The 27,819-nt window shown below is 45.9% G+C and overlaps 1 protein-coding gene across 8 annotated transcripts in view; it reads left to right on the top strand.

The window, feature by feature from the left end:
- The window catches only part of CYFIP2 (cytoplasmic FMR1 interacting protein 2), a 145,191-nt gene that overhangs the window by 21,107 nt on the left and 96,265 nt on the right, over nt 1-27,819 (top strand). For all 8 annotated transcript variants that reach the window (XM_023218793.2, XM_023218797.2, XM_023218794.2 and 5 more), the window contains exons 3-11: nt 627-716; nt 8,676-8,753; nt 10,560-10,661; nt 14,308-14,489; nt 16,641-16,737; nt 18,099-18,227; nt 21,627-21,731; nt 23,604-23,695; nt 25,525-25,642. In XM_023218793.2, coding sequence (XP_023074561.1) covers nt 627-716; nt 8,676-8,753; nt 10,560-10,661; nt 14,308-14,489; nt 16,641-16,737; nt 18,099-18,227; nt 21,627-21,731; nt 23,604-23,695; nt 25,525-25,642 — 993 coding nt within the window. The remainder of the gene's footprint in view (nt 1-626; nt 717-8,675; nt 8,754-10,559; nt 10,662-14,307; nt 14,490-16,640; nt 16,738-18,098; nt 18,228-21,626; nt 21,732-23,603; nt 23,696-25,524; nt 25,643-27,819) is intronic.

The raw sequence follows: 27,819 nt of genomic DNA, 5'->3' as shown, positions 1-27,819 counted from the left end.
AAAAAAAAAAAAAAAAAAAAAAATTTATTATGGATATTTTTCCTTGACAATGCCGCGGTACTACCACATTATGCTTAGCCACCTCGTGGTACTTAAAAGTCCATTTGTGGATATGCTATTTTATTTATTTATATACACACACACACACATATATATGTGTGTGTGTGTGTATATATATATAGTATATTTAGCCTTTCACTGTTGCTGGACATTTGGGTTGTTTATAGTTTTTTTAAATCACAGAAAACTGCCACAGTGATTATTCTTGTACCTATATATCCACACCCTTGGGTGAGTATTTCTGGAACTGCCTAATCAAAGCAATGCCCATCTTAACTTTTAGCAGCTATTTGGGCTTGTGGAGTTTAAGCATCTGCTTCTTAAGCTCAGCTGAGTGAACCTGATTACTGATGGAAAGCAGATGGTGGGCCCTGTCATCGCCAGCTCCTGCCCAGTGTGATTGAGAGTGGGACTTTGTGGGGAAGGGGCAAGATGAAAGGTGATGCAGCAGGAAGTCCCCACAGAGAACTTGCATTGTTTGTCGGCAGCAGTTTGCTCCCTGGACGCGGAGCCAACTTGGAACTGTTTTCTAACAACCAAAGTGTTCCTGTCCTCTAATTCCACAGGCTAACTTTGACACGAACTTCGAGGACAGGAATGCATTTGTCACGGGCATTGCAAGGTACATTGAGCAGGCTACGGTTCACTCCAGCATGGTAAGTCTCTGTGATCCACATGTGCAGACATGCTCCTTGCTGGGCTGGCAGGGGTCGTGGGCAGCTTCTCATGCCAGAGGCGTGTGCACACCTACTCTAAGAACCCCCTTCCTCAGTCAGAAGCATCTGCTTAAGCCCACTCTTGCATTCTGCACCATCCCCTCTCCGTGCCTAGAAACATACTGTTCCCCTTTATCGTCTGGCTTTGTGAATACTCCTTAACTGTTAGGGCCCAACTGAGTCTCCACTACTCACTTCCCTGAGCTCCTGTAGCTTTTTGGGTTAACATGTGATTGGATCCTTCCTTGTTTATAGGTTAATGAATGTGGGGAATTTTGTCTCAAGCAAAGCAAAAGGTTCCTTGAAAAAGGGACATTGGCTTTGGTTTGGGAGTAACAGTTACTCAAAGAAGCTGATGGCCTAAATCATGTGCAAATAGGGTCCGTTCTTATTTTCTCTCTTAGAGTCTGATTCATCTGTGGAGGGCTTCTTCCCTCCTCTATTGGGCTTCCATTGATTTTATTCTCATGTAGCACTGCAATTTAAAGAATTCCAAATTCTGTGTTCATAGACCCTGCCTGTGGCTCCATAGACCCTGCCTGTGGCTTCATAGACCTTTGACACTATATGTCTTAGCTTGTTTTGTGATGCTATAACAAGGAAACTGCAGACTGGGTAATTTATAATAAGTAGAAGCTTAGGCTGGGTTCGGTAGCTCATGCCCGTAACCTCAGCACTTCGGGAGGCTGAGGTAGGAGGATCCCTTGAGCTCAGGAGTTCGAGACCAGCCTGGGCAACATGGCAAGACCCTGTCTCTACAAAAAATTTAAAAATTAGCTGGGTGAGGTGGCGCATACCTGTAGTTGCAGCTACGTGGGAGGCTCAGGTGGGAGGATTGCTTGAGCCCAGGAGGTTGAGGCTGCAGTGACCTGTGATCATGCCACTGCACTCCAGCCTGGGCAACAGAGCAAGACCCTATCTCAAAAAAACAAGAGTAGTAGTTTATTGGCTCATGGTTATGGAGGCTGGAAAGTCCAAGATTGAGGGGACAGTATCCAGTGAGAGCCTTCTTATTGCATCATGCCATGGCAGAAGGCATGACGTGGGTAGGAGAGAGAGTGAAGGGGGCCAAACTCATCCTTTATAAGGAACCCACCCCCGTAATAACAGCATTAATTCTTTCATGGGGTTAGAGCCCTCGTGACCTGATCACTTCTTAAAGTTCTCACCTCTCAACACTGTTGCACTGGAGATTTAAGTTTCTAACACATGAACTTTGGGGAACACACTCCAACCATAGCACTGTATCAGTTATTTCCCGTAACCTTGTGTTGACAAACCTTGCTCATTCATTCAATAAGTATTGTGTCACTGGTGCCCGCAGAGGACTGCGTAAATGCTGGAAAAATATGCAAGGACAGATAGGGGCCAGTCTGATTCTCAGTGAGTCAAGTGGGAAATTGACAAGCTTACCATTTATTGAATGCTTTTTCTATACAGATATTTTAGATGCATTGTCTCATTTGCTCCTCACATCAACCCTGTGAGGTAGGTTCTACTGTCATATCCATTTTGCAGATGGGGAAAACTGGAGCCCAGAAAAATTACGTAACTTACTCAGGGTCCTGCAGCTGACAAGTGACAGCTCTAGATCAAGGTCTTCCTGACTACAAAACCTTTGCTCCAGACTATGCCTTGCAGACAAACAAAAATACGCAAAGTTAGGGGTAAATGTCATGATAAAAGTTCAAAGTTCTGTGTTTTTGAAGGAACCTTGAGAGAGTCAGAGAAAGCTTGATGAAGGAAGTGGCTTTTGTGTGAGGCCTTGTAGGAGGATAATGATACCTTGTAGATACAGTATACTTTAAAATATATGTAAGGCATTTTCATATATTATATTATTGGGGCTTTATAACAGCCCTGTGACTTGCAAAGTGATCATTATATCCATTTTAGGGATGAGAAAACTGAGGCCTAGAAAAGTTAATAAGCAGGTTGCTCATGATCTTACAACTAGTAGATCACAGGACTGGACCTGAAATCCAGGACTGACTCGCAATCCTGATCTCTTTCTCCTGTTCCATGCTGTCTCACACAGTTAGAATTTTACCAGTCAGAGATGAGATGGGGGAGAGCACAGCATGTGGAAGAGCCAGTGTGAACAAAGGCACAGGGCAAGGATTTTCAAGGAGTGACTGGTTTGAACTGTAAAGTACATATAGGGATATTGTTTATAGATTCCCTACAAATAAAGTGTCGGGGCGTGGAGGGTGTATTCATTTGCTTGGATACCATAACAAAGTGCTACAGACGAGGTGGCTTGAACAGTAAAAATGTATTTTCTCCCCATTCTGGAGGTTAAAAGTCCAAGATCAGGGTGTCCGTAGGTTTGGTTTTTCCTGAGGTTTCTTTCCTTGGCTTCCAGATGGCTGCTTCTCTCTGCATCCTCACGTGGTCTCTTCTCTGTGTGCACACATCACTGGCACCTTCTTTCTGTGTGTCCAAATTCCCTCTTTTTATGAGGACACCAGTCAGATTGGATCAGGGCCCTCCCTAATGGCCTCATTTTAACTTAATTACCTCTTTAAAGGCCCTATCTCCAAATACAGTCATATTCTGAGGTCCTGGGGGGTTAGGGCTTCAACATATAAATCTGGGGGTCACACAGTCTAGCCCATAACAGAAGGCTTTAGTTTATTTAATAAAAAATTAAAAACAATGGAAAATCTTTATCCTTAGAAGAGATGTGAACAGAACTCTGGGGGACAGGTTCCATGTGTTAGTTATATGTAGAATAAGTTGCAAGTAGGAATGGGGCAAATAAATTTGTCAAGATAGTTAAAGTTATCTACACTGCAGGTATTCAAGGTCGAATGAGGGTGATGGCACGGGGGTACAGCTAAGAGGATATAGATGTGAGGAACACTGGCTTAGCAGTCAGCTGGAACTGCACTGACTGAGTTCCCAGGAAGACCAGGTCAAGTCACCAACAGGGCAGTTGGAAGGAGGGGCTAGGTTGGAGGGTGATGGTGTTCGTTTTCTGTTGCTGCCCTAGCAGAGTGTCACAAACTTAGTGGCTTAGAACAACACTGATTTATTTGTTTACAGTTCTGTCAGGTCAGAAGTCTGACATGGGTCTTACTGAGTTAAAATCAGGGTGCCAGCAGGGCCACATTCCTTCTGCAGGCTCCAGGGGAAAATCTGTTCCCTTGCCTTTTCCAGCTTCTAGAGGTGTCTACATTCCTTGACTCGTGGCCCCCAGCCAGCAGTGACAACACTCTGATCTCTGCCTGCATCTTCAAATCTTCTTCTCTGACTCTTCTGCCTCCCTCTTTTGCTTACGAGTACCTTGTGTTTACACTGGGCTCCCCAGGATAATCCAGAATCACCACCACCACCCCCCTACCCCCATTGCAAGGCTCTTAACTTGATCACATGTGTAAACTCCCTCTTTCCCTGTGAAGGAACATATTCACGGGCACCAGGGATTAGGGTGCAGACATCTTTGGGGGACCTTTATTCTGCCTTCACAGGGAGAGTGTTGATGTGGCTTAGGCATGAGTCATGAGTGGCATGCAATGCTGACATTCCTGGATAACGTCAAAATCTCCCTTCAGTCAACAGTGTCCTCCTCATGATTTTCCCAGTCTTTCTAGGGTAGCTTCTCAGCAGCAATGTGGGCATATGAGATGCTCATCTTCTTGTATGTCTCCTGACCCCACTTGGGCAAGTTGAATCTCTCAAAGGGCAGGATAACCAGAGAAAAGAGGAGGGGAAGTGCACAAACCACCTAATTGACCAACTATATGGAAGAGTTGAAGGTTCTTTGCTGGGGGTCAGATGGGGGCTGAGTGATCACTGAATCTGTCACTACAGAAAATTTGAGCCAGACTCACATTGGGTTTAAGTCGTGGACTTTCAGAATATTAGAAATGTAAGGGACTTTAGAGATCCTTAGTCCTGAAGCTGTCAATGTGGGCTACACAAGAGAATCAACCTGGGGATTGTTTAAAAACACCAATGCCCCACCCTATCCCCAGGGATAAATACTTAGTTAGTTTGGGGCAAGGCTTAGACATCAAAGTTCCCCAGGCAACTCTAATGAACAACCAGGGTGGAACACCAATGATTCAGGCCAACTCTTTACCTCCAATTAAGGAAACTAAGACATTGAAAATTAAAAGATGGGCCCAAGAAGAGTGAGGACCAGTACTCAAGTTTCCCCACTCGGGGCTCTTTCCACAGCACAATCCTAACCTCTACATTCCAGCATAATTATACGACAGATCTGGCTGATGGCCAAACTGTCCGTAGGGCAGAGTTCACATTCTTCTTGTTCACTGCGCTGTTCGCAGCACAAAGCACAGAGCCTGGGACCCTTGAGTACCCAGTTAAACATTCACTGAATGCATGAGTTGGAATTACACCTATTGGCAGGCAGTTCAGTGCTAAAAGTAGACACGTGTTCCTTACATGACTGACTGTCACTTCCCCTTTTTGACATGTGTTCTGAGGCAGATGACTGCAGGACCCACAGGCTTGATTGGCTCTCCCTGGTCTCAAGGACAACATGTTACTGATTTTCAAAGTTCTCTAAATTAATCATTGAAAGTGTGACTTGGCAATGACATTTGCTGTTGAAAACAGAACTGTCATAAATAAATTAATCTGCTGTTGTACTAATAAGATATTATGAAATGGTGATATGTGGATTTTAAAATAAAGTTCTTTATTTATTTATTTGTTTATTTTATTTATTTATTTTGTGATGGAGTCTCGCTCTGTCGCCCAGGCTGGAGTGCAGTCGCGCGATCTCGGCTCACTGCAAGCTCCGCCTCCCGGGTTCATGCCATTCTCCTGCCTCAGCCTCCCGAGTGGCTGGGACTACAGGTGCCCGCCACCATGCCTGGCTAATTTTTTGTATTTTTAGTAGAGGCAGGGTTTCACGGTGTTAGCCCGGATGGTCTCGATCTCCTGACCTCGTGATCTGCCTGCCTCGGCCTCCCAAAGTGCTGGGATTACAGGCGTGAGCCAACACGCCCGGCCTAAAGTTCATTTTTTAATATAGATACAAACATTTATAAAAAGAGACGGCCTAGTAAAATTCTTTTCTTGTTGACTTTTTTTTCAAGGTGTATTTCCATTTAAAGTGTACAGTTCAGTAGTTTTTAGCATATTCACAATGTTATACAGCCATGGCTACTACCTAATTTTCATCGCCCCTAAAAGATACCCTGGACCTGTTAGCAATCAATCCCAATTCCTCTCACCACCACCCCCACCACCTCCTGGCAGTCACTAATATACTTTCTGTTTCTATGGATTTGCCTATTTTCATCAAAATAAATAATCCAATATGGGACCTTTTGTGTCTGGCTTCTTACTTTCTTTCTCTCTTTCTCTCTCTCTCTCTTTCCTTTCTTTTCCTTTCCTTTTCTTTTTTTTCCTTTCTTTCTTTTTTTGAGACAGAGTTTTGCTCTTGTTGCCCAGGCTGGAGTGCAGTGGCACAATCTTGGCTCACCACAACCTCCGCCTCCTGGGTTCAAGAGATTCTCCTGCCTCAGCCTCCCAAGTAGCTGGGATTACAGGCATGCGCCACGACGCCTGGCTAATTTTGTATTTTTAGTAGAAACGGGGTTTCTCCAAGTTCATCAGGCTAGCCTTGAACTCCAGACCTCAGGTGACCCGCCCACCTTGGCCTCCCAAAGTGCTGGGATTACAGGCGTGAGCCGCGATGCCTGGCCAGCATAATGTTTTCAAAGTTCATCCATGTGGCAGCGTGTATCAGTAGTTCATTACTTTGTATTGCCAAATAATTAATTGTATGGATAGGCCACATTTTATTTATCCATCCATCCGTTGATGGACACTTAGGTTATTGGGCTATTTTGAATAATGCTGCTATGAATATTTTTGTTACTTGCAAATCTTGAATCTACACATTTTTCTGTGTGGATATTTGTTTTCGGTGCTCTTGGGTATACACATACCCAGGAGTTACTGGATCGAATGGTAAATCCGTGGTTAACGTGTTGTAACACTGCCAGATTACTGTCCTGACTCAATTCATAGGTTACCAAGAGTATGTGTGTATGTTCCATTTAATTCTCATAAAATTCTGTGCGATTATTATTATCGTGATTTAACAGATGACTAAGTGGAGAATTTTAGGATAAGTGATTTACAGTAGACTAAAGGGCTAATAAGTGATGAAACTGGTATTTTAGCCCAGATATTTATGTATGTATGTATGTATGTTTGAGGCGGAGTCTCACTCTGTCACCCAGGCTGTGAGTGCAGTGGTGCAATCTAAGCTCACTGCAGCCTCTGCCTCCAGGGCTCATGCAATTCTCCTGCCTCAGCCTCCCTAGTAGCTGAAATTGCAGGCGCCCACCACCACACCTGGCTAATTTTTGTATTTTTAGTAGAGAGGGTTTTTGCCATGTTGGCCAGGCTCATCTTGAACTCCTGACCTCAGGTGATCCGCCCGCCTCAGCCTTTCAAAGCGCTAGGATTACCTGTGTGAGCCACCACACCCAGACCTTGAGTTTAGGTCTCTTTCCACAGTAACACTTCCTCAGTGAGATGAGTCATCACTGTATTTTTTCACATTAGTTTTTCATGCTGTTGTTGGTTTTCCCATCTCCTCTGCTTATTATTAAAAATTGATATTAATCATTTTCCTGCTTATGAGATAGTACATGGGCTCTTATAAAAGTGTGAGCATTATAGTGCTGTAAGACTTTTTAAAAAGTGATGCAAAACAATCCAGCCCCACAGAGCGCTTGCTATTCATAGCTTGGTGCATGTTGCACTGGAATTTTTTTCAATACATAATAATGTAATCACCTGACGGGTTTTTCCTGTCCACGGCACAGACAAAACCAATTCACTGAGACAGTGGTATTGCAGTAAAGAAGGAGTTTAATCAATATGAGGCTGCCCACAAAGGAGACAGAGTTACTATGCAAATCAGTCTCCTCAAAAGCGTGGAGGTTAGACTTTTTTCCAGGATAGTTTGGTGGGCATGGGGCTAGGAAATGGGTGCTGATTGATTGGGGATGCAGTCACGGAGTGTGGAAAACAGGCCTCATGTGCTGAGGCTGCCTCTGGGTGGGGGCCATTGGACCAGTCGAGTCCCAAAAGTCCAGGTGGAGTCAGTCTGAAGAACTTCTCAAAAGACCAATCTTACATTCTACAATAGTGTTGGTATTAGTAAGAGCAATTGGGCAAGTCCCATATCTTGTGACCTCCGGCCACATGACTCCTAAGTAGTAAGGGATTATGGAAAGTATGCCTACATCTTAAGCAGAATTCACGCACCTCTCATAATCCTAACCTTGTGGACTTTCATTAGTTTTACAAAGGCAGTTTAGTTTTGGAAAGGGCTGTTATCATCCTTGCTTTAAGGTTAAACTGTCCACAAAATTCCTCCCAAAGTTAGCTTAGCCTGCATCCAGGAATGAGCAAGGACAGTTTGGAGGTTAGAAGCAAGATGGCGTCAACTATGTCAGATTTCTCTCACTGTCATAATCTTTGCAAAGGCAGTTTTGATAATATACTTTCATAACTATTTCTGTTTTGTTTTTTAACCTATCTGCTGTACATACTGTTTTGCTACTTGCTTATTTTCTTGCTAACGTTATATCTGGGTGGCACATAGCTCTGCCCCATTCTTTCTAAGGTAGCCATCCATCTGTTTGGGAAAATGTGGCCTGAGGATGAGTTCTTCTCAAACTCATTGTGTATGTGAGTCACCTGGGAATTTTGTTGAAATGCAGATTCTTATTGCATAGGCCCAGGGAGGGGTCTGAGATTCTGCATTTCCAGTAAGGTCCCCAGGTGATGTCCATGCTGCGGGTCCATGGACGATTCCATAAGTAGTGAGGACCTGGGGGCTTTTGAAGCCTGGTGGCAGCCATCTGGTTCCTCCCTGCTGAGGCTGTTTTACCATTTCAGAATGAGATGCTGGAGGAAGGACATGAGTATGCGGTCATGCTGTACACCTGGCGCAGCTGTTCCCGGGCCATTCCCCAGGTGAGACTGTCCTTGCTGTGTGTCTCTTTCCCCTCCAGAGGGCATTACTAACCCGGACTTCATCCCCAAACCAGAGAGCTGAGTAAAGCAGGTCCTTTTATCCAAGGAAGAACCTGGAAGACATTGAGAGAGCTTCCCATAAAAGTGATGACAGGGACCCATGTCGAGGGACTTAAAACACATTTGTTCAATATATTTTATTTCCAAAGCAGTATATGGTAACTACATGACACCAAAACCACTGCAGAGGGTGTGAAGTAAAAAGCAAGATGTTCCCACTGCCTCACCCCAGCCACCCAAACCCACCTCCCACCATAGGATGGCCATGTACACTTTGTGACGTACTCTTCTGGATCTTTTTCCTGGCATGAATATTATTTTGTAAATTATTATTTACAAAAATGTATTGTTTCATGTTTCCATTGTTCTGCCACTTGCTTTTTTCCCCACTTAATTCTTAATTACTGACTTTTTTCATGTTGACACATACAGATATTTTTATTACCATCAGTGCCATCAGCATGTAATTAGCGGGTCCTATGGCAACAAAGACAGCAAGCCACAGGTGTGTAAAGAGAAACTATTCCTCCCCCTTCTTCCTAATTCTAGGCCCCAGCAATAACTACTATTAATGGTTTGGTTTGCATCCTTTCAGATTTTCTATGCCTGTCTTATATATGAGCACACATGCTGTCTTATTTCACTTAACAAAAATGGGACCTGACTATTCTGTCACTTTTTTCACCTGTTTATGGTGACTTTGTTTCCTGGTTACATAGACTTGTCTCATTCCTTCTAACAGCTCACAGTGATATTATGTGATTGTAGCATATTTTATCCACTTAATCGTCAACTGGTGGATATTTAGCATGATGCTGCCATTGTAAGACTTTCTAAGCAATAGTGTGAAGAATGTCCCTGTGCTTACCTTGGCTCGCCCTTCAGATTCCGTGTATCCATTAGCAGCCTTGGCATGTGCATTGTGAGGATGTCTGCCATGGGTTTCTGATGTGCACACTGGTGAAAACTGCAGAGCAGGGGAAATGGGCCTGGGTAGGTCTAGGGGAGCTTTGTCCCAGGCGTATCCAGAACAATGGAAAGAACATTTCTCTCTGCTTAGAATCCAGCTAGACTCTACTGGAGTGAGGACAGGGGAAAGACTGAAGGAGGGAGAGCTTGCAGATCAACATGTCAGTAGCTCACGGACAGGACACAGAACTGAGAAAAAGGAAGGAGGGTTTTGTTCTTGGGACCAACTAGTTCCTTTCCTGCAGCCAATGTCTGGGGAGCATTTCTGCCCCCTGCCATCCTGGTGAAGCAGGGGCTACCCAAATCTCCTCTCACTGGGATGAGCAGATCAGTTATCATCCAAAATCAGGTATATTTGAGAGTGAAAAGGAGCTCTATTAATAAGACCACAGGGCCGCACACGGTGATTCATGCCTGTAATCCCAGCAATTTGGGAGGCTGAGGTGGGAGGATTGCTTGAGCCCAGGAGTTCAAGACCAGCTTGGGTAACATAGTGAGATGCCATCCCTACACAAACTACAAAAATTCGCTGGATGTGGTGGTGCATGCCTGAAGTCCCACCTACTTGGGAGGCTGAGTTGGGAGGATCACTTGAGCCTGGGAGGTTGAGGTTTCAGTGAGCCACGATCATGACACTGCCCTCTAGTCTAGATGACAGAGCAAGACCCTGTCTCAAAAACAAAACGAAACAAAACAAAAAACAGTAATCAAACAACAGGTGTGAACCAGGACTGCCTGGGCAAACCAGGATGTGTGTGCACCTACTGTCCCCCACAGGTGAAATGCAACGAGCAGCCCAACAGAGTAGAGATCTATGAGAAGACAGTGGAGGTGCTGGAGCCGGAGGTCACCAAGCTCATGAAGTTCATGTATTTTCAGGTGAGTGGGGAGGGGCAGGTCTGCATCTGGAGAACTGAAAAGGCCCCTAGCCTTCTAATCATTGGGGTCTGCAGTTTTTTTGCCATGTTGTTTATTCACTCAGCAAATGTTTTTTGACTGTGCCTTACACACCCCTGGGTGAGCAAGACAGATGAGTCTCCCCGCCCTCGTGATTTTCATCCTAGTGAGTATGTGAGTGTGTTTTGTGCAGGAGGAGAGACAGACAATAAGCAATACACATTAATATTCAGGGAATAATAAATTCTCTGAGTAAAATAACATTTTGAAAAATTCTGGGTGTGCCTGTGATGTGAGTGCTGCTTTAGGGACAGCCTCTCAGGAGGTGGCATTTGAGCTGAGACTCTAGAGAGAGAGACTGACCTGTGGTGACCAGGAGGAAAGGGTTTCAGGCAGACGGTATCATAGAGGCAAAAGCCTTGAGACTGAGGCTGGAAGGAGCTTGCTGTGTTTAAGAAATAAAATGAAGGGCCTGGGTGTGAGCGAAATGGGAAGGTGGGGTGTGGGTATGCAGCCTGGGCGGGGAGCATGGCCTTTGGAGGCATAGAAGACCAAGTCACATCCCTGGCCCTTTCACTCTCGAACTGTGTGCTTGTGAGTTATTTAACATCTCTGACACCTTGGGGTTGTTCACCTTGAAAATGACCTGCTTCACAGGTTTATGGTGAGAATAAATGAGGTCTGTTTGTAAAGAGCCAAGTAGGACCCTGGTCAGAGTAGGTTTCACAAATTGCAGCGGCTGTTAGCATCATGGACCTGCCTTTGGGAGCCCAAAATCTTTTTGGGAAGGCAGGGCCAAGAGAGAAGAACTACCCAGAAACTGATTGAGTGTGAAACTGAGAGTCCCCTGACGAGAGGTATTTACAGAAGGGAGGATCTGGAATAATTTAGAACTATGCTGTCTAGTGCCATAGCCATTAGCCACATGTGGGTACTTACCTTAATTAAAAAGTGACAACATGAAAAACATAAAGATTAAAAACTAAACATGAGTAAAAATAAAATTTTAAAATCAAAGCATGAGGTAGGTTGAAAAAACATGAAATGAGACAATATGAAAAATTCAGTTCCTCAGTAATCCTAGGCACTTTGCAAGTGCTGAGTGGCCTTGTGTGATGGTGGCTGTCATATTGGACAGTGCATATATGGACCATTTTCATCCTCACAGAGTAGAGTTGGACTTAGACTCTGGAAGGAGAAAGTGTGACTTAGTCTTTGAAGGAAAGGACGGACTGGCTGGTTGGGCCTCTCAGGCCTATGGAAGCGGAGTGGAGCTCAAGCGGGGCCATCGTTTCTGTTCCCCCTTCCTTCCCTGCTTTCCTTTTCTTCCTCCTCTTTCTTTCTTGTTCTTTCTGGGTTACTACAGTAGCCTCGTTTTGTTGTTGCTGTTCAACTGCCTTTTAAAATTTTTGGTACCAGTTTTATAGACATATACTTAACACATACCATATAATTTGCCCATTTAAAGTGGATAATTTAGTAGTTTTTAATATATTCACAGAATTGTGCATTCATCACCACAGTTTTATTTATTTATTTATTTTTGAGACAGAGTCTTGCTCTGTCGCCCAGGCTGAAGTGCAGTGACACTGGCTTGGCTCACTGCAACCTCAGCCTCCTGGTTTCAAGTGATTCTCCTGCCTCAGTGTCCCTCCTGAGTAGCTGGGACCACGGGTGTGTGCTACCACGCTCAGCTAGTGTTGTCTTTTTTTTTTTTTTTTTTTTTTTTAAGTAGATACGGGGTTTCTCCATGTTGGCCAGCCTGGTCTCAAACTCCTGGCCTCAAATGATCCACCCGCCTTGGTCTCCCAAAGTTCTGGGATCACAGACGTGAGCCACCACACCTGGCCCACAATCAATTTTAGAACATCTTCATTACCCCAAAAAGAAATCCCACACCCTTTGGCAGTCACCCCATAATACCCTCATCTCCGCCTGCATCCCAGCCCGAGGCGACCACTAAGCTACTTTATGCCTCCATGGATTTGCCTGTTCTGGACATTTCATATAAACTGAATCATACATGTGGTCTTTTGTGTCCATCTGGCTCTTTTCAGTTAGTGTGATGTTTTTAAGGGTCATCCACGTTACAGCATGTGTCAGAATTTCATTCCTTTTCAGGACTGAATACTATTCCATTGTATGGATATACCATATTTTATTTATCCATTCATCAGTTGATGGACTTTGATTTATTTCTACTTTGGGGCTATGATGAAGAAACATTGATCATTCACGTACAAGTTTTTGTGTGGACGTATGTTTTCATGTCTCTCGAGTAGAGACCTAGGAGTGGAATTGTTGGGTCAGATGGTAACCCCACCTTTAAGCCTTTAAATACCCCCTTAACTAGTCTCTCACTTTGATCTTTGCACCCTAGAGTCTGTTCGCCCCACAGCAGCCAATGGGACTCTTTTAAAATATAATTCAGGCCATGTTATCTGGCCTCAGAACCTCCCATGTCTCCCCAACTCATGCAGTGCCCAAGCCCGAGCCCTCACAAAGGCCTACAAGAGCCAGTGCCCTGGCCCCATCTCTCTGTCTCCTTGTGCACTCACTCCAGTTCAGCCACCCTGGCTTCTTTCCCATCCCTGGAACACGCCTCAGGGCCTTCACACTGACCATTAAGTTACCCCGTATGCCTCTTTTTCCTCCTCTTTCAGCTTCTTTTTCTGAAAGTCACTTCTTGAGGATTCTGTCTCTGATCTTCTTCCTTAGAAGGACAACCCCTCTGAGCCCTTCTCCTCAAGCTTTCCTGCTTTATTTTTCTCCATAGCACATACCACGTTCTAATAGATCTATGCATTGTTTTCTGTCTTCTCTCACTAGAATGTAAACTCCTAGGCCGGGCATGGTGGCTCACACCTGTAATCCCAGCACTTTGGGAGGCCGAGGCAGGCAGATCACTTGAGGTCAGGAGTTCAAGACCAGCCTGGCTAACATGGTGAAACCCAGTCTCTACTGAAAATACAAAAAATTAGCTGGGCATAGTGGTGTGTGCCTGTAATCTCAGCTACTTGGGAGGCTTAGGCGGGAGAATCACTTGAGCCCGAGAGGTGGAGGTTGCAGTGAGCCGGGATCGCGACACTGCACTCCAGCCTGGGTAACAGTGAAACTCAGTCTCAAAAAACAAACAAACAAAAGAACTAGAATGTAAGCTCCTGAAGGCAGAATTTACTTGCTTGTCTGCTTTTCTCTTTTGTTTCCTGCTCTACCCCAGGACCTAGAATGGTGCCTGGCACATAGTAGATGGCCATTAAATAGCTACTGGATGAATGAACCTTTTTCTCTCTGCATGTTTCTCTCACTCTTGGTCTCAACCGCCTTATTGACTGGTATCTGACACTGTCCTAGGTGCTGGGAATGCCAAAATAAATAAGACATAATGCTCAGCCAGTGTATGTTGAAGGAATGCATTGGTTTGAATCAATTGGGGGCAGGTTCCAGGCCCCCCTCTAGAAATCAGCTTTGGATTTAAGGACTCCTCTGCGAAAAATTGCGTGGCAGATTTGCCTTTCTCCAGAGGGCTGGCTCTAAGGAGGGGCCTAGAGGAGCCTGGACCCTGCCCCTACAAGACAGCACAGTGGGCCACCCCAGGGGATCTTACTCGCTGCCCCTCTGCCCCCAGCGCAAGGCCATCGAGCGGTTCTGCAGCGAGGTGAAGCGGCTGTGCCACGCCGAGCGCAGGAAGGACTTTGTCTCTGAGGCCTACCTCCTGACCCTGGGCAAGTTCATCAACATGTTTGCTGTCCTAGATGAGCTAAAGAACATGAAGTGCAGCGTCAAGAATGACCACTCTGCCTACAAAAGGTCAGGGCAACCTCCCCCTCTCCCTTTCCCCAGCCGGGCCCCTCCTCCAGGGCTGCCTGCCAAGTGGAGGAAGAGGATGGAGCCCCTCTCACCTGCTCTTTCTTTGGTACCAAACTAGCCATCCCCCAAACACAGCGGGGCTTGGCCTGATTCAGTGTGTTTTGAGGAACAGGGCATAGAGCTGGGCCTTGGAAGAACTTGATCTTTGAAGAGTTTTATGTCTTAAGATAGAATCTAATCCTCATTCCCCCATCTGTGGAGCAGCAGCGTTTTACGTTGCCCCATGTAATATGGGACCAGTAAGATCATCACAGAATGGTTACATTAGTCATTTTCTGCAAGAATCATAAAGTCAATTCAAACAGTGTATGTAAAAGAAGGAAATGAATTGGCTTACAGACAGTCCAGGCACACCTGCACGCAGGCACTCAGATGATGATGTGAACCTGGGTGCCTCCAGCTCTCAGCTCGACCTCCTCCTCTACATTGGCTTCATTCTCAGGTCCATGGAATCTTCCAGCAGCTTTCCTCAGGCCAGTGCAGCAACCCCAGCTTCTAAGGAAGGACGGGATGCTGCTTCTTCCAAATTAGTATTTGGAACTCTGAATATCCTCCCGGGGAGGATTGCCTTTGATTCAGCTTGAGTCATATGCTAAACCTGCTGTCAGTCACTGGAGGTGTAGAGGTGGGGATACCCTGATGGGATGGTTGCTCGTCTTTGGAGTTCAGGGTCTCCGCCAGCTCTTAAAAAGATTAGCCAGGAGAGGTGTCTCACACCTGTAATCCTAGCGCTTTGGGAGGCCACGGCAGGCAGATCACTTAGGCCCAGGAGTTCGAGACCAGCCTGGGAAACATAGTGAGACCCCCGTCTCTCTTTTTAAATTAAAAAAAAAAAAAGAGGACGGAAAGTAGGGGAGGAGTCGTTCCAGAAACCAGTATACAGCCACCCAGAAGTCTCTTGAGAAGGATTTGCTGTGCCTCTGATAAAGGCATCTTCCTGGGCTGCAAGGTAACCAGAGAAAACAGACTGATTCTCACAAGTTTACCTTCCTGAGTCAACTGTGACATCTGCTGGTGTCCAGCAGGCAGGGCCCCATCTCAAGGCTGACTTAGAAGTTGACAGCTTTACAAAGTATTTTTGTTTTGTTTTGTTTTGTTTTTTTGAGATGGAGTCTCGCCCTGTCACCGAGGCTGGAGTGCAATGTGCAATCGCAACCTCTGTCAGGTTTAAGCGATTCTCTTGCCTCAGCCACCAGAGTAGCTAGGACCTCAGGCACCTGCCACCATGCCTGGTTAAGTTTGGTATTTTTAATAGAGACGAGGTTTCACCATATTGGCCAGGCTGGTCTCGAACTCCTGACCTTGTGATCTGCCTGCCTTGGCCTCCCAAAGTGCTTTTTATGGGTAGCTCATTGCATAATATCCTCTACCAAATTTTCCCCAGCTGCAGCCAGACTGCTTCTGTCATGGCCGCAAATGAGATTCTCTGCAGCCCAGCTAGGTCATGAGCAAGACGGGGTGTCTTGTCTGTTTTCACAGTTCGTGATGACACAGGTGGCACCATCTCCAGGTTAGGCTGGGAAGTCAGGCAGCCGCAGCTTTCTCCCATCAAGTCCTGCTTGTGTTCCCTGTGCCCGTCATCCCGTCACCTAAAATTCTGTGAGGTTCCATAGACTTCTGTTTTCTATACAATGCTTTGCTTTGGAAATGTTGAAGTTTTCCTATAAATAATGAAATACACAACAGGTGCATTCTAGCATCCTACCTGCACTGCTTCTCCATAACTTACCATGCAGCCTCACAGGAGGTCACAGGAGGGTACAAGGATGATCATTTTACTCCCTGTGTCACCACTCCTGGCTGGTTGATGGGATGCTAGTTCCCCTTAAACTATCTGAGATTTCAGAGATTTTTAGTACATTCCCGCCTTTTAATTTAAGGGGTCCTTATTACAAGGGTGTAGATAGCCTCAAAGCAAATGACTTCAGAACGCACTCTGTTTCGACATTAGCATTGCCTGGGATATTCAGAGCTCATTAAGTTCCAGGATGGTGTCACTCTGGGTTAGGTGGGCATGGGAGCCCGTGAGGCATGGTTTAGGCTGTTGTGCCTGGACAGTCCTCTCTGCAGCACCCACTATCTGTGTTTCAGGGCGGCACAGTTCCTGCGGAAGATGGCGGATCCCCAGTCTATCCAAGAGTCGCAGAACCTTTCCATGTTCCTGGCCAACCACAACAGGATCACCCAGGTGAGGGCAGACTCCTTGTTAGGCCTGACCTGGTGTCTCGGGGTTACAGGCAGGCATGTAGAGGATGGGTGGACCACGAGCCCAAGCAGACAAGCTCAGTCTGCAGTTTCCGTCTCCGCTGCCCTCCATGAGAGTGAAATGCAGCTGAGGACTTAAATCTCTCCTCCCAACCCGAGGTGGCCCATTCACCCTCTCCAGTTGTCATTCTCGTGAAGCCCTCTCAGCCAGTGCTCTGACCCTGCATCAGGGTGGAGAACGTGGGGTCTGGAGTTAGGCAGCCTTGTTTTCTAATCCTAGACCACCACTGATGCACTCTGTAAGACCTGGGGCCAATCTAAGCCTCAGTTTCCTCATCTATAAAATGGGTCTGTTATTTTGAGAATATTATGAGAACCCATCTCATAGGACTGTTGTGAGAAATAAATGATACCAGTATATGAAAAGTCCTTAGCATGCAGATCCTGACAGATGTTCAGGGCCTAGGAAGACATAGTTGTTATTGCTGCCACTGCTTTGCCAGGGCACTCCCCTCAGCTGCCATTTTCCCATTTTGCCCAACATAAGCAAGACAAGCATCACTTGTCTTGCTTTCTGTCACTTCAGCCTAAACAGGCTCTAGCAAGAATGTCTACAGGATTCAGGACAAAACTGAAGGGATCCTCCATCTTCCAAGGGTATTCACGCTCAAATCCATATCACAGAGGCCCTTGGGTTGACAGGGCCCTTGCCACTCTTTGATAACTGCAGAAAGCTGTTCAGTCACTGAGGCCTCAGGTTTTCTTTCTCTTGCCTGTGGGAAGTACCAGCAGTGTCCTTCTCTGCATACCCTGCAGGGTTCTGGTTGGTCCCTTTGGAGAGAAAGGGCCTGGAGTGGGGACCTCAGATCCTTCTCTAATAGATGTTTTTCTACTGCTGTGTCCTGCCGGGAGGGAGACACCTGCCCCACTCCCCACCGCCAGCTCTCCTCCCCCGGGTGGGGTTTTGATGCCATTGTCTGAGAAGACATCCTAGATAAACCCACGTCCTCCAAGCTGAGCTGAAATGACAAGAAGCCTATTGCTGTAAAACTGAGCTGCTTTTTAGCTCAGGCCAGGAAAGCACTTTCTAACCATCAGAACCGCCTGGGAATTAAATAGGGGGATGAGTTCCTTGCCATGGGAGGTGTGCAGGAGTACTGTGGGGACATGGAGGAGAGGATTTAGGCATCAGGTGCCAGTTGGCATGCAGGCTGCCCTCCCTGGAGCTGTGATTCCTGGCCATCAGTGGGGACCACGCCTGCCAGCTGTGGGCCTTCTGCAGGGGTGCAGGTGAGGGCACAGGATACATGCCCTGCCTAACCTGAGGGTGGCGCTGCTGTTCAGTGTCTCCACCAGCAACTGGAAGTGATCCCAGGCTACGAGGAGCTGCTGGCTGACATTGTCAATATCTGCGTGGATTACTACGAGAACAAGATGTACCTGACCCCCAGTGAGAAACACATGCTCCTCAAGGTAAAACTCCCTTGAGGCCACACCCATGGGGCCTGGGCTTACCCTCTCACCTTCTTCTTATTAAAAATCCTTTTTAAAAAATAGTATTTCTTTTTTCTTAAACATTGATACAGATCTTACTGTACATAATGATTTGTAACCTATTCCTTTCCTGTAGTATAATATACCATAGTCACCTTTCCAGAAGTCATTAAGGCTATTTCTACAATGTTATGTTTAATGACTGCCAAGTATTCCATTGTATTGGAATATTGTCATGTAACATATCCCCTGTGGTTGGATATTTGTTTGCTAAACTTCGTTGAACACCCTTGTAGCAGTTTTTGTGCACATCTTTTTGTCAAGGCCAACTTCCTAGAAGAGGAATTGCTGGCTCAAAGGGAAAAACAGAATAAATCTTTTTTTTTTTATTTATTCCAATAGTTTTTGGGGAACCAGGTGTTTTTTTGTTGCATGGAAAAGTTCTTTGCTGGTAATTTCTGAGATTTTGGTGCACCCGTCACCCAAGCAGTGTATGCTGCACCCAAAGTGTAGTCCCTCACCTACCTCCCTGCCTTTTCTCCAATTCTCCAAAGTCTATTATATCATTCTTATACCTGGGCACCCTCGTAGCTTAGATCCCACTTATAAATGAGAACATACAACATTTGGTTTTTTCATTCCTGCATTACTTAACTTAGAATAATAGCTTCCAAGTCCATCCAGGTTGCTGTGAATGCCATTATTTTGTTCCTTTTTATGGCTTAGTAGTATTTCATGATGTGTATATAGAACACATTTTCTTTATCTGCTTGTTGGTTGATGGGCATTTAGGTTGGTTCCATATTTTTGCAATTGTGAATTGTGCTGCTATAAACATGTGCGCAAGTGTCTTTTTCATACAATAACTTCTTTTCCTCTGGATAGACACCCAGTAGTAGGATTGCTGGATCAAATGGTAATTCTACTTTTAGTTCTTTAAGGAATCTCCATACTAGAAAACAAAATAAATCTTCAAGCTTTTGCTACATTTTGCCAAAGTGATCACAATTGTTTCATCAGTTTACACGTCTCATTCTAAAATTGTCATATTTATTGTTTTGGAAAATCTGGAATATACCGCAAAGCATAAAAAAATTTACATCTCTTACAATCTCTTCACCAAGAGTTAACACTTTTAGCATTTTCTTTTCCAAGGTGGAGTCTCATTCTGTCTCTCAGGCTGGAGTGCAGTGGCACAGTCGTGGTTCACTGCAGCCTCCAACTCCCAGGCTCGGGCGATCCTCCCACCTCAGCTTCCCCAGTAGCTGGGACTACAGGCGCATGCCACCACACTCAACTTTTTTTTAAAAATTTTTTTTGTAGAGTCAGGGTCTTCCTATGTTGACCAGGCTGGTCTTGAACTCCTGGGCTCAAGCAATCTGCCTGCCTCAGCCTCCAAAAGTGCTGGGATTACATGCATGAGCCACTGCGCCTGGTCTACTTTCAGCATTTTTATGTATGTCCTTCTAAGTTGTTTGCTATGCTTATATATTTTCAACATTTGCAATCTGCATGACCATGTATCCATTTTATCTCATGTGACTAAATTTATTTGGCGATGTTATGCTGCTGTGAAATAATGTGATTTCCATGAGCCTTCCTTAACCATTATTCCATTGTCAGCTTTGTCTCTAACTGATAGCTCACAGTCGTAGCACTGACATGAACAGCCTTCTCCCATTTTTTTATACACGCTGCAGAGCCCCTTTTGATTCTGTCCCGGATCCTTACCTCTCAACATTCTGGTGGTTTTTCCTTTTTTTTTCTCCTTCAGTGTCTCTCCTGCTATTCTGAGAATCCCAGCCCTGTGTTGGTGCTCCTGTCTTACATGTCTTAGCACCTCAATTAAGTTTGCAGGGCTGGGTGGCTTTGAGACTTGTTCACCCTGGCTTCCTCCCGACCATCAGAAATCCAGAGAAGCCAGTCACAGTTCACACACCCCTCTCACCCCTGGTGCTCTGCCTGGGCGGTTGCTGTAACTTTCCACAAGCTAAGTCACTACCTACCAGCCCACCAAGTAGTCTTAATGCGGCTTTCAAATTCTCTGGCCCTCCACACTCGGACTTCTCTGCCTTCTTCCCTCTCTGTTCCCCGCCCTCTTCAATCTGGCCTTCACATGGTTTTGCCACATGGGTAGTTTGTATTAGTGAACTCAGATGCCACCATCTGGCACTGTCTGCTCTTATGCAGAAAAGGATGAAGTTCATTCTGCAGAACAAAAATATACCCACAGAGTGGCTCACGCCTGTAATCCTAGCGTTTTGGGAGGCCAAGGTAGAAGGATCACTTGAACCCAGGAGTTTGAGACAACACAGTGGAACACCATCTTTATAGACAAATACAAAAATTAGCCAACGGTGGCGTGCATCTGTAGTCACAGCTTGTCAGGAGGCTGAGGTAAGAGAATCGCTTGAGCCCAGTAGGTTGAGGCTGCAGTGAGCCGTGATCATATCACTGCACTCCAGCTTGGGCGGGGTGGTGGGGGAACAGAGTGAGACCATCTCAAAAACAAAACAAAACAAAAAAAACCAACAGTAAATGCACCCACAGGGGAAGCAACCCTAGCAGTACCCTGCTGCATCCTATTCATGTCAGACGAGAAATAGAGGCACGGAGAGAAGTGACTTTCTCACAGTCACACAGCTGCTCAGGCCCTCTTCTGCATACATTTTAAAAGGAGCAAAACAAGCCAGCGTTCAAGAAACTGTTAGAAGGGTTGGAATCAAGAATGTCAACCCACTCAGAGGGCAAATTCAGGAAGTTTTTTTTTTTTTTAAAGTCACCAGCGGCTCCTTGGAAACCTTTACATTGTCCTTTCTGTGGAGAAAGAGGTGGATACTTTCACATGCACTACCTGTTCAAGGATTCATCAGATGCCTGTGTTGTGCCACACCCTGGGATACAGCAAGGAGCTAGGAGCAGCCCTTTCTCTCAGAAAGATCTAAATGCGGAAATTTTGTCAACAGATTCTGTTCAGCTCCTGTCTCTGCTGCTTAGCTATGTGGCCTTAGCGAGCTGTCTAACCTCCTTGTGTCTCTGATTCCTCATCTGTAGAATAAGGTTATTGCAGAGAACTTGACTTGAGAAAATTATGCTTATTAATGCTCTGAGCACAGACTTAGGCCCATAGTAAGGGCTGAAGAAGTAGCTGCCATAGTAATACACTGAATTTCTTGTTGAAATTAGACTTCTGTTTCCTGCCTTTATTTGAAGATGCATAGGTTTTTATAATATAATGTGCGTCTCTACCGGGGGTGTGTGTGTGTGTGTGTGTGTGTGTGTGTGTGTGTGTGTGACATATACAGACTTACCTTTTTGTTTTTAAACTTTTCCAGCGGATGTGATTAGTTTCTATGCTGTGCCCCCTTCTCATTCTAGGTGATGGGCTTTGGCCTCTACCTAATGGATGGAAATGTCAGTAACATTTACAAACTGGATGCCAAGAAGAGAATTAATCTTAGCAAAATTGATAAATTCTTTAAGGTCAGCAACTGGGGCTGGGGCTGGGCAGAGGGCTGAGGTTGCCAGAGCTCAGATGTCTTTGGGGGAAAGGGATGAAATTAGCCAGAAAACTGTCAGGTTTTTTTAATTGAGCTGTAGCTCCAAAGATCCCAAGAGTAGGAAGAGGGAGAGAATAGAACAGCAGGGCCTCCAGCTGCCATCGATGGAGGCATTTATGCCCTAGAAGGCTGTTGCATGAAAGCCACACATAGTTCCAAGTTTCAGGATTCAGCTGGGATTTGGCTAGAAGGAGGCCCTGTGCTTCTTTTTGAATGTTGCTTTTTTTTTTCCTGAAGTCCCTTCTCACTTAAAGAGGTGCATCCCAGAAGACAGCACCTGCTCTAATTTCCAGTATAAATCAGAGCTCGCAGAAGTAGAATGATTAAAGACTGGATTTTAAATTGGTTTACATTTGCAGAATCACAGCCTCTCACTTGGTACATCAGGGGCCACCTCAGCTTGCCCTTACCTCTGGATAGAATGCCTCAGCAACATCCGTCATATACTCACTCTATTTCAGTGCCTCTGAGAGTTGATCTTTTGGCTCCAGATTTTACAAATTTTCAGTTAAACTAAGCCTCTTAGAATTTTGCAGAGGAATCTTACACTTTGGAATTAACTTCCCATGTTCTCAATTTATTCTAGCATTGGGCACTGTGGGCATGGAGCAAGCCTGAGAGGTCAGGCATGGGAAAGCCGAGATTAATATTCACAGCAAAACTCCTTAGTGCTGTGACATGCAGGGCACTAGATTGGGCCTGAGTCCCACTGACTCTTCAAGGTTAAGGAAAAGGAACATAAGTCACTAAGAGGAATTCTGTGCCTTGGCTTTGCTTGTTTTCAAGGGTGGAACTTCTACTTTTCTCTAGAGTTGCCCCAAATGAAAATAGGACTCGTTTTGGGAGACCCTTGCAAAATCTTTCCTAAGTCAGCACGAATGAGATGAGGGTTGAAGAAAGAGAATACAGCCTTTCCCTTGGCAGGCCTGGGTATAAGTCTGGCTCTGCCACTTAATAGCTGGATGACTTTGGGAAAGTCGCTAAATCACTCTGAAACTGAGTTCCAAGTCTGGAAAATGTGAATACCAAGGGTATGGGCTCTGTAGGGTTCCCTGGAGGATTCAGTGGGGTTACAATAGATAACTCAGAGCCCTGGGTTGTATAATCCTGGCTGCTTCTAGCTGGTCTGACTTTGTGAAAAATCACTTAAGCTGTTTAAGCTTCAGTTGCTTCTCTGAAATGGGAATGATGATAGTACAGACTTCACAGGGCTCTTGTATGGCTTGAGATACTGTTTTTAAAGTGCTTGTCGTAGTACCTAGTGCATGAGAAGCACACAATAAATACCAGCCTCCCTGCCATTTGCCTTGGTTTTTGGTCTGGAGTTGTCTGCCCTCTGGTGTTAGGTATTACTATGGTTTTAATTGCTTTGCAAGTACAGACTTTCTTAGGAAGACTAACAGCACTCAGACACCTGCTTCTAGCCCAGAATTCATAGCAGCAAGGATGCTTTAAGCCAGGGAAGATTGGAGCGGAAAGGACCCTGCACTGGGCAGCCATCCATCCAGTCCTTGGCCTTTACCCAGGCTGTTGGCTGAGTGACCTTGAATAAGTCACTTTGCCTCTCTGGGCTCCATTGCCTAGAACATAGAGTTGGTTGGAGGCAGGGGAGGACCTGTACATGACTAGGGTTCCTTTTGACTTCAGAGTCACGTGGTAGCGTCATTGGAAGCAGAAACTAGGGGTCGGCCCCCAGGCATACACAGAGGCCTGCCTCCCCCGGTGGGGTGGCAGCGAAGGCAGCCGCCCCAGCCCCTCCTCAGCATCTCACGAGCTGTGTTTGCTTCCTTTGCAGCAGCTGCAGGTGGTGCCCCTTTTCGGCGACATGCAGATAGAGCTGGCCAGATACATTAAGACCAGTGCTCACTATGAAGAGAACAAGTCCAAGTGAGTGCCTGCCGTAATGTCTCTCGGCTCCCGCGAGGATGCCCAGCCCGGGCAGGGAGCCGAGGGGCCACTTCAGCCCCTCCTCCCTCCCCAGAGTCCTGGGCAGGTGGATTCCATCAGAATACAGGTGCCGGCCGGAGGGGAGCCGCGAGGGTGCTCTGAGCCCTTTTGTATCCGCCCTTTGCTGCCAGGTTCAAAAGGGCTCAGAGCACAGCCACGCCCCTTGTCCAGCCCAGCAGTGACTCGCACGTCCTTGCAGCAGGACAGCAGAAGTCCGCCTCCTCCTCTGGAGGAGTGGCCAGCCCTCAGTGGTCCGGTGAGGAGAGGTGGCGTTGTTCCTCCTCATGCTGATTCTCTCAGGTTAGATGACCGTGTGCTAAGTCCATCGTGGAGCCGTGAATTGGGTGGGCAGCCTCACCTTCGGCCACTTTATAAACCACAATTCTAGGTCATCTATACAAAGGCCTGGGGTGTCAGTGCCTTACTGAAGTTGGGGGGCTCCAACCTCGGCTGCCCCTTTGGTCTCTGAGGCTGTTAGGGAGGTTCCTTCTGTGTGCTTCTCACCCAGAGTTGTGGCTTTTCCACACAGAGGGGAACCAGCTGTCCTTTAGTCAAGGGTGAGTGTATTGGCATCTTAAAAAGATACAAATGGAGTGTCCTTGAACTGCATCTGCCTGGAGCCTCTGCAAATGAGTGTCCGAAGGAAAGCTCATGTAGTCGCTTCATCACCCTCTGGCTGCTAGCGCGTGAGGGGGTTTTGCAGGAAAAACAGGGAATAGAGAATGTGAACTCATTCCTCACTTTTCCCTGCCTGACTTCTCGACCAGCTGAAGCTGGCTGGGAGCAGAGGCTGGGGGAGTGACTGGGGCGGGGTGTGAGGGGCTGCGTGCTCCCCTCTCCACAGGTAACTCTCTGAGTGATACTGAAGGGAGGCCTGAGGAAGGCTGTCACTGTTCTGCCATTCTTATGGGGGGCATGTCAGGGCTCCTTTTGAAATACTAAATTCTCCCTAGAATCTTCTGCCTCGTCTGGTGCTTGTGCTTCGTCTGGCTGCTGGGTCTCACCAGCACCTGAGGGTAGAAGAGGGGGTGGTGGTTTTTCTCTTGGGCATGGAGAGTGAAGATGTTCATTCATTCATTTCCTCTCTGACTTAGGATGGTTTTCCTAATGACATCTTTTCACAAGGAGTGGAAAAGAGGCGGAGGGAAGGAGGAAAGAGAGTGGAGAGAGAAGGAGAGAAGGGGGCGAAAGGTAGAGGGGGTGGGTGGAGGGAGGGGCCGCCCCCATGTCTCCGAGTGACCCTGGCTTCCCCCACCACGTGTGCTTCCATGTTGCCAGGGCACTGTTGGAAAAGAGGCACAGTCACATTCAGATTTCCGCAATCTTAGCCCAAAGGCCCCCCCGCCAAAGCCAGCTTCAACTGCAGAGTGTCTGTGCTGTCAGAGTGGGTAGGCTGGTTTTGGAGGTTGCCCACCTTGCTTTTTCTGTGCTTGGATTCCACCCCTTTGTAGCCCTAGAGATGCTGTCTTCCCTCCCTTGTCACATTACTGGTAAGTATTATGGACCAGGTATCTGGAAAGGCCTGCAGTTGGGTCCTAGATGAGGCCAGCCCCACGGAGGAGGAGGAGGAGGAGGAAGGACTGTTCCACTAGGCCTGAAGCTCCCACAGTGTTGGACTTAGCAGGCTCTCTTGCTGAGGTGGCTGGGATACCATTTGGTGTCACCCAGGGGAGTTGGCCATGTGGGCTGAGCACCAGGAGCAGCTAATGCCTGTCCCACCCAGGCGCCTGAGGCTGGGACCCTCTCCGACCCCATAATTTTCTACCCAGGTGGACGTGCACCCAGAGCAGCATCAGCCCCCAGTACAATATCTGTGAGCAGATGGTTCAGATCCGGGATGACCACATCCGCTTCATCTCCGAGCTTGCTCGCTACAGCAACAGTGAGGTGAGCACACAGGCTGCTGGGAAGCAGGCCCATGGGCCCAGGGCCAGAAGGGGTAAGGAGCAGCCTGGAAAGAACGTGGATCCACGGAACACTGGAGAGTAGGAGGGAGGGAGGCAGGAGGGTAAAGTGGCCAACAGCAGGGGTTTTAGAGCCAAGCAGACTGGGGTGAATTCCGGTGGTGCTGCTGCCCTTTGCAAGTTACTCAACATCTCTCTGCTTCAGTTTCCTCATCTGTGAAATGAAGGTGATAACAGTATCTATCCTGAAAGGTTCATTGAGAGGATAAAAGATATGGCAGATAATAAAGGCCTGGTGATGGTTAGTTCTGCCTGTACATGGTAAGTGATGCAAACCATCGCCACGCTGGATGGCAAGAAAACAGAACACTCATACTCATAACATTACCTAAATGTTTTTAAACTACACAGCCATAAATTATCATTGTAAAAAAAAATCACTAATATACTTAAGGGCAGATGAAGGTCATAAAAATCTCCACTAATACCAATAATTAAATTTCGCTTAATTTTTCCTTTTTTAAAAACTTTTTTTTTTTAATGGAGACATGATCAGTGCACAAACCTCAGGAAAGAACACAAATAAGCAAAAGGAGAGAAAATCACATAAAATCCTACCATCCCAGAACCAACGAAGACTGGTATTTGGATGTATATATCCTTCTGGTTCTCATCCCATACATACCCTCCTAACACGTGAATATGCTGTTTGATAAACACTGATCCCCTGACTCAGATTCCTTTATTACATAGCACTCATGGGTGACTGTGCCCTGACCCACGTATGCTCACTGCTTCCACCATGTGGCTAACAGCCATGGTGACTCTACTTTCCAAACCCCAACTCAGGAGATGCCTTTGATCACAGAGCAACGTACCTGAAATGGGGACAGTCTGACAAATGCAAGGACTCGTGGCCATTAGACCATGACTTGTAGTCATTAGACTTGTGGCCCACAGGGACCAAAGTCAAGCCCAGACCTTTAGCTTTCTAAACATATGTACCAATCAATTGAACTGAAGTTACAGGAATAACTTATTTTGAGTGTTAGAGCTCTTTAAAAAAATGTTTTTAAATATGTTATTTCTTTTTTAAAAATAGAGGCAGGATCTCATTATGTTATCCAGGCTGATCTTATACTCCTGGACTCAAGTGATTCTCCTACCTCAGCCTCCCCAGGTGCTGGGATTACAGGCATGAGCCACTGCCCCCAGCCAGAGCTCTTAATTCCTACTCACATTTTGATGTGGTCTAAGAATGAGTCTGGCCAAAGATATTTTTTAAAATTATATGCTCTATACATGTTGATTCTCATTATTCACAGGAGTTCTGTAAAGTGGCCATGAACTCTGAAGTAGCAAATACTAAATCATTGCTCCAAGAAGAAATCAGAGTTACAGCCCTGTGAGCCTCTGGTCACAACATTTTCATCAACTGATCCTTATATAACCTTTTACACATGCTTCTGTTTAAAGACACTTGATGTGATCTCTATTGTTGATTCATTAGCTCATGACCAACAGCACTGTAACTCACATCTGAACAAAGCTTATCTAGAACGCTTAGTTTTTTCCACAAGGCATGTTACAGCTTTCTTGCACAGAGGAACACTATATAACGCATTAGCCCTAAGCTTGGGGGCCATTTTAAATTGAGCGATTAGAGTAAAAAGCACAAAAATATAGAAAACATGGCACTAAGTAGACTTCAAAAAAGACAGTTGTTTACTGTGTGAGAGCTGAAACAAGAAAGCAGAGTCACTTTGTCCGACTTCAGCTGGGAGTGGGTACATGTCTGCAAATGACTGAGAAATCACCATGAGTGTTGATTTTGGGGTTACAAATAAATTTTAGCCAGTAAGAGAATTCACAAATACAGAATCCACCAATAATGAGGACTGGCTGTATATGCATATGTGTGTATGTACATATATACACACACGGAGTATGTTTGTGCATACGCACATGTTCTGTACCATTGTGGAATATTATATAGATGTTTATCCACTGCCTCTCAATCAGTGAGTCATGTCTGATGAGTTGTGAAATCAACTTAGTGTTTGTGATTAGCATTTTTATGTAAATATAGAATAGAAAATCAGAAGGAATCCCGTATATTAAGAGTAAGATTGCTTTGTAAAAAATATTGTTGAGGCTGAG

This window comes from Piliocolobus tephrosceles, chromosome 4 (genome assembly GCF_002776525.5).
Source record: "Piliocolobus tephrosceles isolate RC106 chromosome 4, ASM277652v3, whole genome shotgun sequence".
In the NCBI taxonomy this organism is placed as follows: Eukaryota; Metazoa; Chordata; class Mammalia; order Primates; family Cercopithecidae; genus Piliocolobus; species Piliocolobus tephrosceles.
This window is presented reverse-complemented; position numbering and strand designations above follow the sequence as displayed.